At 44.1% G+C, this 17,896-nt stretch overlaps 2 protein-coding genes across 3 annotated transcripts in view; one reads left to right on the top strand and one right to left on the bottom strand.

Moving 5' to 3' along the window:
* The first annotated feature begins 914 nt into the window (after positions 1 to 914).
* Positions 915 to 6,937, top strand: LOC109905890 (P2Y purinoceptor 13-like). Of its 2 annotated transcripts, none has more exons than XM_020503542.2 (4): positions 915 to 2,067; positions 2,644 to 2,843; positions 2,947 to 3,336; positions 4,280 to 6,937. In XM_020503542.2, exons 2-4 carry the CDS (start codon positions 2,661 to 2,663, stop codon positions 4,745 to 4,747), a joined length of 1,041 nt encoding a protein of 346 aa, XP_020359131.1. In that variant the 5' UTR covers positions 915 to 2,067; positions 2,644 to 2,660; the 3' UTR covers positions 4,748 to 6,937. The 2 variants fall into 2 exon arrangements, with proteins under 2 accessions (XP_020359131.1, XP_020359130.1); XM_020503541.2 differs by having other exon boundaries at positions 1,112 to 2,542.
* A 2,516-nt stretch (positions 6,938 to 9,453) lies between these two features.
* neu4 (sialidase 4) overlaps positions 9,454 to 17,896 on the bottom strand; it is a 20,777-nt gene continuing 12,334 nt past the window's right edge. The window contains exons 2-4 of the mRNA XM_031791232.1: positions 13,373 to 13,579; positions 11,889 to 12,144; positions 9,454 to 11,747 (exon numbers count right to left, since the gene is read on the bottom strand). Of these exons, the coding sequence (XP_031647092.1) occupies positions 10,705 to 11,747; positions 11,889 to 12,144; positions 13,373 to 13,579 (1,506 nt within the window). The 3' untranslated portion in view covers positions 9,454 to 10,704. The remainder of the gene's footprint in view (positions 11,748 to 11,888; positions 12,145 to 13,372; positions 13,580 to 17,896) is intronic.

The raw sequence follows: 17,896 nt of genomic DNA on the forward strand, positions 1-17,896 counted from the left end.
ATGCACACCACTACCATGCACACTACCATGCACATCACCACCATGCACACTACCATGCACACCACTACCATGCACACCACTACCATGCACACTACCATGCACACCACTACCATGCACACTACCATGCACATCACCACCATGCACACTACCATGCACACCACTACCATGCACACCACTACCATGCACACTACAACCATGCACACTACAACCATGCACACCACTACCATGCACACTACCATGCACACTACCATGCACACTACCATGCACACCACTACCATGCACATCACCACCATGCACACCACTACCATGCACACTACCATGCACACCACTACCATGCACACTACCATGCACATCACCACCATGCACACCACTACCATGCACACCACTACCATACACACTACCATGCACATCACCACCATGCACACCACTACCATGCACACTACCCTGCACACTACCATGCACACCACTACCATGCACACTACCATGCACAATACCACCATGCACACCACTACCATGCACACTGCCATGCACAATACCATGCACAATACCACCATGCACACTACCATGCACACTACCCTGCACACTACCATGCACACCACTACCATGCACACCACTACCATGCACACCACTACCATGCACACTACCATGCACAATACCACCATGCACACCACTACCATGCACACTACCATCCACACCACTACCACTACCATGCACACCACTACCATGCACACTACCATGCACAATACCATGCACAATACCACCATGCACACCACCATGCACACTACCATGCACACTACCATGCACACTACCATGCACACTGCCATGCACACTACCATGCACAATACCACCATGCACACCACTACCATGCACACCACTACCATGCACACCACTACCATGCACACTACTACCATGCACACTACCATGCACAATACCACCATGCACACCACTACCATGCACACGTTTATTATTATACATTTTTATTTAACCTTAATTTAACTAGGCAAGTCAGTAAAGAACAAATTCTTATTTTCAATGACGTCCTACCGGGAACAGTGGGTTAACTGCCTTGTTCAGTGGCAGAACAACAGATTTTCACCTTGTCAGCTCGGGGATTCAATCTTGCAACCTTTCGTTTGCAAGTTCCAACGCTCTAACCACTAGGCTCCTGCTATCCCTAACTCTACTACCATGCACACTACCATGCACACTACAATGCAGCGTAGTAGACAGGGTGCTGAGGACTCTGGGCCCTATTCAATCAAAACCTGTCAGGAGATAAGATGGCCCCACAGATACACAGTTGAAGACAGTAAGCAATCAGCAGAGATGAATGATTTCTGCATGCTCGCCACTAAACTGCCGCTTTGCTCTGGTTTGGCATCATTAAGACAGGGCTTTGAACTTAGTAAAGAGAAATGGGTGGGAGGACTAGGCCAGGGAGAGTGGATGGGGTGTGGCCCTGGGGGGTCTCTTTAAGATCACAGTCAGGAAGTGTCTCCTGCCTGCTGCGTTCGCCGCTCGTTCACCAACTAGTGAAACTGACGCACACTGGCACTGGGAGACTGGCACCATGCCGTACTAACCTCTCAGTGGACAATTAAACAGGAAGAGAGGAGGTACAGGCTCATTCACACAGGCAAAGTCACTCATTGGCAAAGTCATTGGAATTGTGACGAGACAGCCACACACGAGCTCTATGTAGAGACCCAGAGACCTCCTACAGAAAATACCATTACACGTGCATACAGTACGCTGAAATGGACCGTTTTGTTGGTCAGTGTGAAAGCCAATGTGACCCTTGAAAATAAAGAGAAATTGTTGAGTCTTGGAAAGATTGTAAGGAAAAAAACAGCTGAATTGGATATTTCACTTGTCCATATTGAGTGAAGATTGCTGAGTTTTTCTCTTCATATTGAGTGAAGATTGCTGAGTTTTTCTCTTCCTATTGAGTGAAGATTGCTGAGCTTTTCTCTTCATTTTGAGTGAAGACTGCTGAGTTTTTCTCTTCATTTTGAGTGCTCCCTGTGAATTTCACATCTTCAACATTGAAACTTCAATCAAAGGAGGGTAAGGACATTTTCATTTATGCATTTAATGTCATTTATGATTATGTTTGACAGTGTATAACAATTCTGCATAACAATTGAATATTTTTTTATGTCACAGGGAAGAGTATACATTCAAGCATTTCAATGTAGTTTTTCGTTTAATGGCCTACTTCACAGCACATTCTTCGTGAGCTGTCCAAATCAAACTGAATGAATGCAGATTCATGTAGGGACATCAAGTGTATTTTCAGGGATTTGCCTCAAATCTCTCATCAAGTTGTAGAAACATATTTTTAAAGGGATTCATGTCATATGAGTATCAGCCTATAGACCCCTGAATGGATCCAACTTTGAAAATGTGCCTCGGTTGCCATAGCACCTGTTACTGCACTGAATGTGATTCTAAGCTGTTTAGACTCCTTATGTAAAGCGGAAGGCCAAGCGGATACAGAGACAGACGGACGGACGGACGGACAGACAGACAGGTGGAGATTGTAAGAAACGACTGACACAGTAAATGAAGGGTCTTATGAAAAAGTGCATTCTAATTGTCCTGCATATTACACTGAATCTCTCTCTCTCTCTCTCTCTAAAGTACTTCTGGGCGTGAGGATGAACGGCAGCCAATCAAACCTGTCTCTGAAGTGTGTGCGTGACACCAGCGTGACGGCGGTGGTCTTCCCCTGTCTCTACAGCGCCCTCTTCCTGTTTGCGCTGGTACTCAACTGCCTGGCTGCATGGATCTTCTTCAACATCCGTAGCACCACCACCTTCGTGGTCTACCTGAAGAACGTAGTAAGGGAACCAGCATTTATTTTCTGTGATAAATCAATTTAGTTGTCCGACTGTCAATAATAGTTTAACAATATGACTGACGTGATGGCCTGTCCGTCAACAGGTGGTGGCAGACCTGCTGATGACCCTGTCCATCCCGTTGAAGGTCCTCGCGGACGCCGATGTGGGCTCCTGGCGTCTGCGTGCGTTCTACTGTCGCTACTCCGCCGTCCTCTTCTACACCACCATGTACATCAGCATCCTGCTCCTGGGGCTCATCAGCCTGGACCGCTACCTCAAGATAGTCAGGCCCTTTGGGAAGTGCGCCCTCCAGAGGGTCGGGGTGGGACAGGCCTTGAGTGCGGCCATCTGGGCTGTGATGGTGTCTCTGGCTCTGCCCAATGCCATTCTGAGTGACCGCACACCGCTGTTCTCTGGTGGCCGGCTGAAGTGTACCTCTCTAAAGGGTCAGGCCGGCATGCTGTGGCACGAGGGCTTCAACTACTTCTGCCAAGTATGGGCAATATTCTTGTACACAACATGCAACCATTTCTAAGATTGTACAGAGTTCCAGTTCATATAAGAAATCAGTCAATTTAAATAAATTCATTAGGCTCTAATCTATGGATTTCACATGACTGGGAATACAGATATGCATCAGTTCGTCACAGATACCTTAAAAAATACAGTAGGGGCATCAGTATCTGATGTGACCACCACTTGCCTCATGCAGTGTGACACATCTCCTTCGCATAGAGTTGATCAGGCTGTTTGTTGATTGTGGCCTGTGGAATGTTGTTCCACTCTTCTGCAAAGGCTGTGCGAAGTTGCTGGATATTGCAGGGAATTGGAACACGCTGTTGTACATGTCGATCCAGAGCATCCCAAACATGCTCAATGGTGAGATGTCTGGTGAGTATGCAGGCCATGGAAGAACATACATTTTCAGCTTCCAGGAATTGTGTACAGATCCTTGTCACATGGGGCCACCCGGACAGCTGAAGAAACTGAGGAGTATTTATGTCTGTAATAAAGCCCTTTTGTGGGGAAAAACTCATTCTGGATGGCTGGGCCTGGCTTCTCAATAGGTCGGCCTGGCTCCCAAGTGGGTGGGCCTATGCCCTCCCAGGCTGTGCCCCTGCCCAGTCATGTGAAATAGATAGATTAGGGAAAATTAGCTGATTTCAATTGACTGATTTTCCTTACATGATATCAGTAAAATCATTGAAATTGTTGCATTTATACTGATTACATGTTGACACCCTGATGAAGGCGTTGGCCGGTAAGCGATAATAATGTATTTTAATAATGACTTAGCCAAACACATTAAAAGCTTTTTAACTTTCAAAAGCACACGAGTGCCTGGACTTAGCACCTATTTGTGATTAAAAATGTTCCTTTAGCTTTTCTGATGATGACATTTGATGCCTTATGGGGTTTTCTCCTCCTCTTCCCAGGTGGTGTTTTGGGGAACACTGGCTCTGATGCTGTTGTGTTACACCTTCATCAGTCGGAAAGTCTACGAGTCCTACAAAGCCTCGCGTAGTGGCTCCAAAGCGGCCAGCCGTAGGACCAAGGCCAAAGTCTTTGTGGTGGTGGGGGTGTTTTTCGTTTGTTTCGCCCCTTTTCATTTCGCCAGGGTGCCCTACACTCTCACCCAGACCCGAAACATAGACAACCACTGTCGGGCGCAAAACGCACTCTACGTTGCCAAGGAGACCACTCTCTGGCTGTCTGCCACTAACGTGTGTCTGGACCCGCTGATCTATGTGTTCCTGTGCAGGGTGTTCCGGAAAAGATTGACTGCCACACTCAACCGCAAGCCCCTCCCCCAGGGAGGTTTGGAATCGCCCACGGCAACCTCCACTCAGCTGGAGATGTCTCAGATAGTACATAACAGAATGTTGGATGTCAGTTCGGCCTAGAAGCACAACGGACATGTTTTTCCCCCCAGCTCTATTAAATTGTAAATATATTTTGGCAAGATGTTAACCCCTGGACAGGTTGTGACCAGAGTAAAGCCCTCAAATCATTTCTGGATAAGTGGCTCTGTTACTAAGACAGTGTTGCAGGTCTAATAGGCTATATAAACAGCAGTGTTCCCACATGACCTCTGTGATAGTCCATGTGTGACGAGTATTTTGAAACAAAATGGCTGGTGTTACATCAGATAACTGCAGCAGGGCTTTCTAAATATCATCACCAGACACAAGAGTCAACCCAGGCTGATGTGTCGGTCTCTAATGATCGCAAAGTCATCCTGTCTTTTTTTCTCAGCGTAATTTACTGTCAGCTCTCACTTCCCTTTTCCTAATCTTCTCCAAAAAATACTTTCCTTCTTCTTCATTTCACCAGAAAGGAAAACAACTTGACTGAGTGCTTTTAGATAGTGTGACGATGTAACATACACGCTTATGAAATGGTATGTTGTTTGTGTGTATAGTATAGGGTGATGCAGTTTTTACATGTTGTTGGAAAGCAAGACAAAAGCACAGTTTCTCTGACATCTCATGCAAATACACTACATGTACAAAAATATGTGGACACCCCTTCAAATTAATAGATTCAGCTGTTTCAGCCACCACCGTTGCTGACAGCCATGCATTCTCCATAGACAAACATTGGCAGTGGGATGGCCTTACTGAAGAGCTCAGTGATTTTCAACGTGGCACTGTCATAGGAGGCCACCTATCCAACAAATCAGTTCGTCAAGTTTCTGCCCTGCTAGAGCTGCCCCGGTCTACTGTAAATGCTGTTATTGTGAAGTGGAAACGTCTAGGAGCAACAACGGCTCAGCTGTGAAGTGGTAGGCCACACAAGCTCACAGAACGGGACCGCCGAATGCTGAAACACCTAAAAAAAAATCATCTGTCCTCGGTTGCAACACCCACTACCGAGTTCCAAACTGCCTCTGGAAGCAACGTCAGCACAATAACTGTTCTTCAGGAGCTTCATGAAATGGGTTTCCATGGCCGAGCAGCCGCACAAAGCCTAAGATCACCATGCGCATTGCCTAGTGTCGGCTGGAGTGATGTGAAGCTCGCTACAGTTGGACTCTTAAAGCAGTGGAAATGCGTTCTCTGGTGTGATGAATCACGCTTCACCATCTGGCAGTCCGACGGACGAACCTGGGTTTGGCGGATGCCAGCAGAAGGCTACCTGCCCAAATACATAGTGCCAACTGTAAAGTTTGGTGGAGAAGGAATAATGATCTGGGGCTGTTTTTCATGGTTCGGGCTAGGCCCCTTAGTTCCAGTGAAGGGAAAGCTTAATGCTACAGCATACAATGACATTCTAGACGATTCTGTGCTTCCGACTTTGTGGCAACAATTTTGAGAAAGCTATTTTCTGTTTCAGCATGACAGTGCCCCCGTGCACAAAGGGAGGTCCATATAGAAATGGTTTGTCGAGATCAGTGTGGAAGAACTTGGCCTGCACGGAACCCTGACCTCAACCCTATCGTTGAGGTCAGGGTTTGGGATGAATTGGAACGTTGACTGCGAGCCAGGCCTAATCGCCCAACATCAGTGCCCAACCTCACTAATGCGCTTGTGGCTGAATGGAAGCAAGTCCACGCATCAATGTTCCAGCATCTAGCGGAAAGACTTCCCAGAAGAGTGGAGGCTGTTATGGCAGCAATGTTACAACATCTAATGGAAAGCCTTCCCAGAAGAGTGGAGGCTGTTTTAACAGCCAAACGGAGACCGACTCCATATTAATGCCCATGATTTTGGAATGAGATGTTCGACAAGCAGGTGTCCACATACTTTTGCTCATGTAGTGTACCAATCAGTACACAAATACTGCAGAGGAAGAATGGTTGGTGTAATAAAGAATGGTTGGTTTAATAAAGAATGGTTGGTTTAATAAAGAATGGTTGGTGTAATAAAGAATGGTTGGTTTAATAAAGAATGGTTGGTTTAATAAAGAATGGTTGGTTTAATAAAGAATGGTTGGTTTAATAAAGAATGGTTGGTTTAATAAAGGATGGTTGGTTTAATAAAGAATGGTTGGTTTAATAAAGAATGGTTGGTTTAATAAAGAATGGTTGGTTTAATAAAGGATGGTTGGTTTAATAAAGGATGGTTGGTGTAATAAAGAATGGTTGGTTTACAGTTTCTCAGTCGCTTTGGTGCATTTTTCACATCATCCCTAACATGTGCAAAATAATATGTGCATTTCTCAGAACAATTTGTACAAACTGCAATATACAATAGATATGTTTCTAAAGCTAGTCAGTCACTAAAAATCCTTAGTACAGCTCTCAAAAGTAAATATCCATGCCAATGATCATGTCAGTGTCACCAGTCATTGAGTCATTGTTCACGAACAAGGTCGTCAAAATGTTTAGGCATGTTGTCAATGTAACTGTGTACTTTGACAGTATTACCTGATGTAAACTTAGGCTACAGTTTGGATGACAGTTACTGTATTGAAAATGCACAAGGCTGCAGTTCTATGGCATATATCAATTTCAACAGTACTATTTACATATTACTGTACGTGGGTTATTGATTGAAAGAGACTGGACAACCCAAGGGGCACAAAGGAAAAAAAAACTAAATTAGAAAGAAACACAGGAAACCACCCCTACTAAGGCACAACTTTGCCCACAGCACTGTTGTGCTGTCTACACATCCAGACTTTCCTGTCTGTCGGCCCACATATTCTCATCCACATCACACCGGATATTTTCCCTTCCAATGCAACGTGGAAAGAATCTTTTGGAATGCCTTATCCATCCTCTGCAGGCGTCTACTGTGATGTCCTCACATGCTGCATCCATTGCAGCCAGCAGGGTCATCTGTGTGTGTGGCTGACGATCGTACACCTTCCACCTCCATGCTGAAAATAACTCCTCAATTGGGTTAAGGAATGGTGAATAAGGTGGGAGGAATTCTATGAGCATCCTCGGGTGGGTCACAAACCATTGCCTTATGATGTTTGATCGATGGAAACTCACATTATCACAAATGACCACATACTTTGGCAAATCCTCTCTAAACAGACCCCTCTCATCATCAGGGATGAGAGCCCTGTAGAGAGTCTCTAAAAAGTTAAGTAGATGATGGGTGTTGTATGGCCCTATAAGGGGGATATGGGTTAGGACACCATGCTCCGAAATAGCAGCACACATGGTGATATTTCCTCCCCGTTGCCCTGGCAAATCCACAGTAGCTCTGTGACCGATGATATTCCAACCCCGCCTTCTGCATTTGGTCAGGTTGAAGCCAGCCTCATCCACGTATACAAAGTTGTGAGAGGGTTCACTTGATTCCAACTCCATTATACGCTATATCCCAGAACACACAGTTGAATTTGTTTTGGTAAGGAAGAGTGACATAAAATGTACATATATTGCATGTTCCTTCCACAGCAATGGAAATGTGTGCAGTTTATGCTTACTGTACTATGTATCACTATAACATGTTGCTGTAAAGTAGTTACATAGATATATGTGTTACCTGTACATACTGGTACCGTAGCTCCTTAACTCTGTCCTCATTCCTTTGGAATGGTACACGGTACAGCTGTTTCATACTCATCTGGTTTCTATGCAGCACCCTGTCGATGGTTGAGATGCTAACCGTATGGATGTTTTCAAAGACATCGTTGTCTTCTATAATGGTCCCTTGTATTTCCCTGAGTCTCATGGCATTTGTTTACTCTGACCATGGTGCAAATAGCCTCCTCCTGTTGAGGTGTGAAAAGGCGTCCTCTGCCACCGGTTTGAGGTAATCTTGCAGTCCTATGTGGGGAAAAATGCAGTGATGCATCGCACACTTTCACAGACAAAAACTATGCGAACACACATTCTACTGTAAAACATACAGGTGGGTGCATGTAAGGTGCAGTATGTATCTGTATAGAGTATATTTCTGTATGCTGTGAAATACAAGTGGACTACTGTAATATGAAGCATTGTAGGAAGTATACAGTATACTGCTTATATACAGTAACAGTGCACTGTACATTGGTGAACATACCTGTTCTCTCTTCGAAACGTTTGAACTATTGAGGACACGGTTGATCTCCCAATATTCGGCTGCACCCTTCGACCCGCCTCAGCCATTGTAAGGCCATGATTGACAACATGGTCTACAATAGTGTCCCTTATGTCATCAGATATGCGCCTATGTCCTCTTCTGCCTCTTCCTCTGTTTTGCCTTCCACGCATCCTTGCTCCTCTTCTTCCTCCTCTTGGCTGTTGACCCTGTTCATTTCCTGGTCCATCCATTATTGGAAAATTGCGACTCTGTGTTGTGGTCTGTCTATATATGCTTGCCAATTGATTCTTCATGAGATGCACCTTTGAGCGATTTAGACAACTGGTTGATTGTTGGTTGAACTAACACTTTACATTCCTTCATGAGTGAGGGTCAATTTCACCTGCACGATTCATCAATTCACGTTTTTGTACAAAAGGTCTAATAGAAATGTGTAAAACTATGCTTGACAGTTTACGACAAATAGTTCAACAATTTTGCATGTAATGGCTTATGCAAGGAACTAATGCCTAGATGTTTTGAGGGGTAAGACTATTCAACAGAGAACCATCTACTATATTTTGATCAACATGACATGAGCAATTGATAATGTGGAAAAAAGATGACACTGGTACATTATCAAATGCAATTTGTTCAAAGGAATGAGAAATTGCTTTAATGATGTGCACAAGTGACTAGATGATTTGGAATTTGTACAAGTAGTATCAAGAATTGCACTTTTGATCTAAGAAATGCACCAAAGCGACTGAGAAAAACTGTAATAAAGAATGGTTGGTGTAATAAAGAATGGTTGGTTTAATAAAGAATGGTTGGTTTAATAAAGAATGGTTGGTTTAAAAAAGGATGATTGGTTTAATAAAGAATGGTTGGTTTAATAAAGAATAGTTGGTGTAATAAAGAATGGTTGGTTTAATAAAGAATGGTTGGTTTAATAAAGAATGGTTGGTTTAATAAAGACTGGTTGGTTTAATAAAGGATGGTTGGTTTAATAAAGAATGGTTGGTTTAATAAAGAATGGTTGGTTTAATAAAGAATGGTTGGTTGGTTTAATAAAGAATGGTTGGTTGGTTTAATAAAGAATGGTTGGTTTAATAAAGTATGGTTGGTTTAATAAAGAATGGTTGGTTTAATAAAGAATAGTTGGTTTAATAATGTATGGTTGGTTTAATAAAGAATGGTTGGTTTAATAAAGAATGGTTGGTTTAATAAAGAATGGTTGGTTTAATAAAGGATGGTTGGATTAATAAAGGATGATTCAAAGTAATGTTTGTGAGCATGTTTGTGTTCTTGGTCGATTACAACAATCCAGCAGAAAATGCATTTCAACAGAGTTATACAGATGTAGGCTCTTAATTTGATCACCCTGCTGCAGGATAACTTTCCTGCAATGCACGACATTTAAAATGTGCAGTGCATTTTAGGTTTAAAAGGATTATTTAGTTTGTCATTCCCACTTAGTAATTTCAGACTTGATTTTCCCTATATGAAAAATGTATCAACCCTTACAAAAATATCCATTCATTATAATACACGTAATAATTCACATTTCCTTTTGCAGCAGGAGCAAACTGGCTCAAATTAAGATCCTACATCTGTAGGCTGCCCCTGGCTAATATTCAATAAAACGTGGCTACTACAGCAATGTTTCTGCATTATCGTGACACAACCACTACATGTAAACACACAGTATGTGCATTAAGTCGAGGGTTACTAGGCGTGGATGGACTTGATATCAGACAAAACAAATTCATCAGCAGACGTAAAACGTCAGAACTCTGTGAACCGCATTTAACATATGACGCTGTTGTATACTTTTTTCATGAGCTTCAGAAGGAAACGAGCAGAAAACACTAGGATTAACAGTTAATTAGCAGTTAGGAAACATTGCAGAGACCACATATATTCCTCGTCCTCCTCTTCCTCGCCTCTGGTCTCTCTTCCTTGGGTTGTGTTGTGTTGTGGAAGCTCTGTGTGTTGCTGGGTGGCTGTGTGTTGCTGGGTGGCTGTGTGTTGCTGGGTGACTGTGTGTTGCTGGGTGGCTGTGTGTTGCTGGGTGGCTGTGTGTTGCTGAGTAGCTGTGTGTCGCTGCCTGACTTTGTGTTGCGTGGCAGGTTGTCAATGAGCTCGTAGAGGGTGAAGATGCTGAAGGAGATCTCATCATAAGCTGTGCTGGTGCCGCACTCAAACAGACAGGCGAAGGCCACGGCCGACGGGGCCCCAGCTGACGGCAGCTCCAGGTAGGCCAGGTCAGAGTAGGCACTGGGGCCCTCGTAGATCACCCACGGGCCAGACCAGCTGTCCGGGTCACGGGGGAACAGGCTGAGGTACACCCCCAGGTCCTTCCTCACGTTGGTCCACGTCGGGTGGGAGTACACCACCCAGGTGGGTGTAAGGAAATTCTGTGGGGAGCTGGGAGGGGGAGGGGCGGTGGGTGGGGAGGAGTCACCAGTCTTAGCCTCGAAGGATGTCCAGTGTCTGGCGTGGGTGGGTGGCCGAGAGCGGAGGTTGAGGTGTAGGGGGGCAGGGAACCCCACTACGCTACCGTGGCAGCCATTACGTGGCTCTGTGAGCCGCTGCACCAGCTGTCCATCCTGGAAGACAGCTCCATCATCCAGACTGAGGGCCTGGACCCTGCAGCCCAGAGGGCTCCGGGCGTTACAGTACAGCACGTTGGTGCCATCCTCCTGATCCACAGACACCATCTGGCACTCCACGCTCTCTGGCCCTGGCACCGCCTCCCCAAAACGCCACGTCCGCCCGTGGGTGTCGCTATGGAAACAGAAAGCGTGGGGTGTGGTCAGGCACATCTGGCCAAAGCACTCCTTGCAGTCGATGTGGTAGGCGTACGCTGGCACCAGCAGACGGCCTGACTTGAGCTGGATGCCGTGTCCCGGGCCCAGGGCGAAGGTTGCCCAGTCTGAGGAGGGGAAACACAACCAGAACCACAAACCACAAACAGAGAGATATGACACCATGTGAGATAAACACGTACTTCACCATAAAACATAGAACTTCATAACCTCGTGAGATCAACCTACCTGCTGTGACCGTGTCTCACCTTTGATGGTGTCTCCTATGACCCTCTTGGTGAGGTCAGTGGCAGGGCTCCAGGTGTTGCCCTGGTCGTTACTGGAGATGAAGCAGAGGCGCGTTACATTCTTACCCGTCACCAGCTGGTAGGATTCGGAGGTGTGGCCCAGCACAGCGATGAAGAACAGGAAGAGGGTGCCTGTGAACTCGTCATACAGAGGACACGGGTTCATCGACCGGTGGCCCGCCAACTGAGCCGTACCCAGAACACTCATGTCCTCCCACTGAGGAAGGAAGGGTAGAGACAGGGAGCGAGTTGGGGGGGTAGAGACCGGGAGGGAGTTGGGGGGGGGGGGTGGAGACAGGGAGGGAGGGTAGGAGCGTAGAGACAGGGATGGAGGGTACGAGGGTGGAGACAGGGAGGGAGGGTAGGAGCGTAGAGACAGGGATGGAGGGTAGGAGGGTAAAGACAGGGATGGAGGGTAGGAGGGTACAGACAGGGAGGGAGGGTAGAGACAGGGAGGGAGGGTAGAGACAGGGTAGGAGGGTACAGACAGGGAGGGAGGGTAGAGACAGGGAGGGAGGATAGAGACAGGGAGGGAGGGTAGAGACAGAGTAGGAGGGTAGAGACAGAGTAGGAGGGTAGAGACCGAGTATGAGGGTAGAGACAGTTAGGGAGGGTAGAAACAGGTAGGGAGGGTAGAGACAGGGAGGGAGGGAGGGAGGGAGGGAGGGAGGGAGGGAGGGAGGGAGGGAGGGAGGGAGGGAGGGAGGGAGGGAGGGAGGGAGGGAGGGAGGGAGGGTAGAGACAGGGAGGGAGCAGGGAGGGAGGGTAGGAGGATAGAGACAGGGAGGGAGGGTAGGAGGGTAGATGTTAGAGAAATATGAAGTATTAGGACACCTGTAATGACTTTGACCTATCCTAAATCTGTGACCTGTACTGACCTCTACATAGTTCCTGTAGAATGTGCCCTTGTGTCCTATCCTAAATCTGTCACCTGTACTGATCTCTACATAGTTCCTGTAGAATGTGCCCTTGTGTCCTAACCTAAGTCTGTGACCTGTACTGATCTCTACATAGTTCCTGTAGAATGTGACCTTGTGTCCTAACCTAAATCTGTGACCTGTACTGACCTCTACATAGTTCCTGTAGAATGTGCCCTTGTGTCCTATCCTAAATCTGTGACCTGTACTGACCTCTACATAGTTCCTGTAGAATGTGCCCTTGTGTCCTAATCTAAGTCTGTGACCTGTACTGACCTCTACATAGTCCCTGTAGAATGTGCCCTTGTGTCCTAACCTAAATCTGTGACCTGTACTGACCTCTACATAGTTCCTGTAGAATGTTCCCTTGTGTCCTAACCTAAATCTGTGACCTGTACTGATCTCTACATAGTTCCTGTAGAATGTGCCCTTGTGTCCTATCCTAAATCTGTGACCTCTACTGACCTCTACATAGTTCCTGTAGAATGTGCCCTTGTGTCCTATCCTAAATCTGTGACCTGTACTGACCTCTACATAGTTCCTGTAGAATGTGCCCTTGCGCATGACCAGCAGGTGAGCCTGGGCGTCTGAGGGGCTGAGTCTCTCCTCACAAAAGGCCAGGAAGGAGTTGGACAGGGACAGGTAGAGCAGGGCAGGGACACGGTACGTCACTCCATTGGCCTCCTTACGGAACAGCGCGGATCGTGCTGGGAAATACGGTGATGAACTCATGTCCTGTGTGTGTGTGTGTGTGTGTGTGTGTGTGTATGTGTGTATGTGTGTATGTGTGTGTGTGTGTGTGTGTGTGTGTGTGTGTGGTCCCAGAGAAGTCCACCCCAGAGAGAGTGACACAATTGAGTTTAGAGAAATTGATCCGATATGCAGAGAGAAAGAGTTGTCCTTCAAACGGTCAGCAGAAAGCATTTTTTGGTTCGTTCATAAAGAGCTGCCCAGTCCCAGATTGTGTAACAGAGTAATCACTTTAGCAGGGAATGAATAAATCCTGCGATCCATTGATAGTCCATCCAGAAGATCTCTTCCTTTCTAAAAATGATATTATCCAATGTGGAAGCAAGACAGCATGCTGCACCAATTTAGAATTGGAAATGTATCGCTGCTACTGCTACTATAACCTCTACTACCACTAGTACTATCACGACTACTATCACTACTACTACCACTACTACTACTACCACTACTACTATAACCTCTACTACTATCACTACTACTACCACTACTACTACCACTACTACTATAACCTCTACTACCACTACTACTATCACTACTACTATCACTACTACTATCATTACTACTATCACTACTACTACCACTACTACTATCACTGCTACTATAACCTCTACTATAACCTCTACTACCACTACTACTATCACTACTACTATCACTACTACTACCACTACTACTATCACTACTACTATCACTACTACTATAACCTCTACTACCACTACTACTACCACTACTACTATCACCTCTACTATCACTACTACTATCACTACTACTACCACTACTACTACCACTACTACTACCACTACTACTACCACTACTACTACCACTACTACTACCACTACTACTATAACTAGTACTATCACTAGTACTATAACCTCTACTACCACTACTACTATCACTACTACTACCACTACTACTATCACTACTACTACCACTACTACTATCACCTCTACTACCACTACTACTATCACTACTACTACCACTACTACTATCACTACTACTATCACTACTACTATCACCTCTACTACCACTACTACTATCACCTCTACTACCACTACTACTACCACTACTACTACCACTACTACTACCACTACTACTATCACCTCTACTACCACTACTACTACCACTACTACTACCAATACTACTATCACTACTACTATCACTACTACTATAACCTCTACTACCACTACTACTATCACTACTACTACCACTACTACTACCACTACTACTATCACTACTACTATAACCTCTACTACCACTACTACTATCACTACTACTATCACTACTACTATAACCTCTACTACCACTACTACTATCACTACTACTATAACCTCTACTATCACCTCTACTACCACTACTACTACCACTACTACTATCACCTCTACTACCACTACTACTACCACTACTACTATCACCTCTACTACCACTACTACTATCACTACTACTATAAACCTCTACTATCACTACTACTATCACTACTACTATCACTACTACTACCACTACTACTGTCACTACTACTACCACTACTACTATCACTACTACTATCACTACTACTATCACCTCTACTACCACTACTACTGTCACTACTACTACCACTACTACTATCACCTCTACTATCACTACTACTACCACTACTACTATAACCTCTACTATCACTACTACTACCACTACTACTATCACCTCTACTATCACTAGTACTATCACTAGTACTATCACTAGTACTATCACTACTACTATCACTACTACTATCACTACTACTATCACTACTACTATCACTACTACTACCACTACTACTGTCACTACTACTACCACTACTACTACCACTACTACCACTACTACTACCACTACTACTATCACTACTACTACCACTACTACTACCACTACTACTATCACTACTACTATAACCTCTACTAAAACTAGTACTATAACTACTACTATCACTACTACTACCACTACTACTACCACTACTACTACCACTACTACTACCACTACTACTACCACTACTACTACCACTACTACTATCACTACTACTATCACTGCTACTATCACTACTACTATCACTACTACTATCACTACTACTATCACTACTACTATAACCTCTACTACCACTACTACTATAACCTCTACTAGCACTACTACTATAACCTCTACTACCACTACTACTATCACTACTACTACCACTACTACTATCACCTCTACTACCACTACTACTATCACTACTACTATCACTACTACTATCACCTCTACTACCACTACTACTATCACTACTACTATAACCTCTACTATCACTACTACTATCACTACTACTATCACTACTACTATCACCTCTACTACCACTACTACTGTCACAACTACTACCACTACTACTATCACTACTACTATCACTACTACTATCACCTCTACTACTGTCACTACTACTACCACTACTACTATCACCTCTACTATCACTACTACTACCACTACTACTATAACCTCTACTATCACTACTACTACCACTACTACTATCACCTCTACTATCACTAGTACTATCACTACTACTACCACTACTACTGTCACTACTACTATCACTACTACTACCACTACTACTACCACTACTACTACCACTACTACTATCACTACTACTATCACTACTACTATCACTACTACTACCACTACTACTATCACTACTACTATCACTACTACTATAAGCTCTACTATCACTAGTACTATCACTACTACTATCACTACTACTATCACTACTACTACCACTACTACTACCACTACTACTATCACTACTACTATCACTGCTACTATCACTACTACTATCACTACTACTATCACTACTACTATCACTACTACTATCACTACTACTATCACTACTACTATCACTACTACTACCACTACTACTATAACCTCTACTACCACTACTACTATAACCTCTACTACCACTACTACTATAACCTCTACTACCACTACTACTATCACTACTACTATCACCACTACTACTATCACTACTACTACCACTACTACTATAACCTCTACTACCACTACTACTATAACCTCTACTACCACTACTACTATGACTACTACTATAACCTCTACTACCACTACTACTATAACCTCTACTACCACTACTACTATCACTACTACTATCACCACTACTACTATCACTACTACTATCACTGCTACTACCACTACTACTATCACTACTACTATCACCTCTACTATCACTACTACTGGTCACTACTACTACCACTACTACTATCACTACTACTATCACTACTACTATCACTACTACTATCACCTCTACTATCACCTCTACTATCACCTCTACTACCACTACTACTATCGCTAATACTATCGCTACTACTACCGCTACTACTGTCACTACTACTACCACTACTACTATCACTACTACTACCACCACTACTACTATCACCTCTACTACCACTACTACTACCACTACTACTATCACCTCTACTACCACTACTACTATAACCTCTACTATCACTACTACTATCACTACTACTATCACTACTACTATCACTACTACTATCACCTCTACTACCACTACTACTGTCACTACTACTACCACTACTACTATCACTACTACTATCACTACTACTATCACCTCTACTACCACTACTACTGTCACTACTACTACCACTACTACTATCACCTCTACTACCACTACTACTACCACTACTACTATCACCTCTACTACCACTACTACTATCACTACTACTATAACCTCTACTATCACTACTACTATCACTACTACTATCACTACTACTATCACTACTACTATCACTACTACTATCACCTCTACTACCACTACTACTACCACTACTACTATCACTACTACTATCACTACTACTATCACCTCTACTACCACTACTACTGTCACTACTACTACCACTACTACTATCACCTCTACTATCACTACTACTACCACTACTACTATAACCTCTACTATCACTACTACTACCACTACTACTATCACCTCTACTATCACTAGTACTATCACTACTACTATCACTACTACTATCACTACTACTATCACTACTACTATCACTACTACTACCACTACTACTATCACTACTACTACCACTACTACTGTCACTACTACTATCACTACTACTACCACTACTACTACCACTACTACTATCACTACTACTATCACTACTACTACCACTACCACTACTACTACCACTACTACTATCACTACTACTATCACTACTACTATCACTACTACTATAACCTCTACTATCACTACTACTATCACTACTACTATCACTACTACTATCACTACTACTACCACTACTACTA

The sequence above is a fragment of the Oncorhynchus kisutch genome, linkage group LG15 (genome assembly GCF_002021735.2).
Source record: "Oncorhynchus kisutch isolate 150728-3 linkage group LG15, Okis_V2, whole genome shotgun sequence".
Taxonomy (NCBI): Eukaryota; Metazoa; Chordata; class Actinopteri; order Salmoniformes; family Salmonidae; genus Oncorhynchus; species Oncorhynchus kisutch.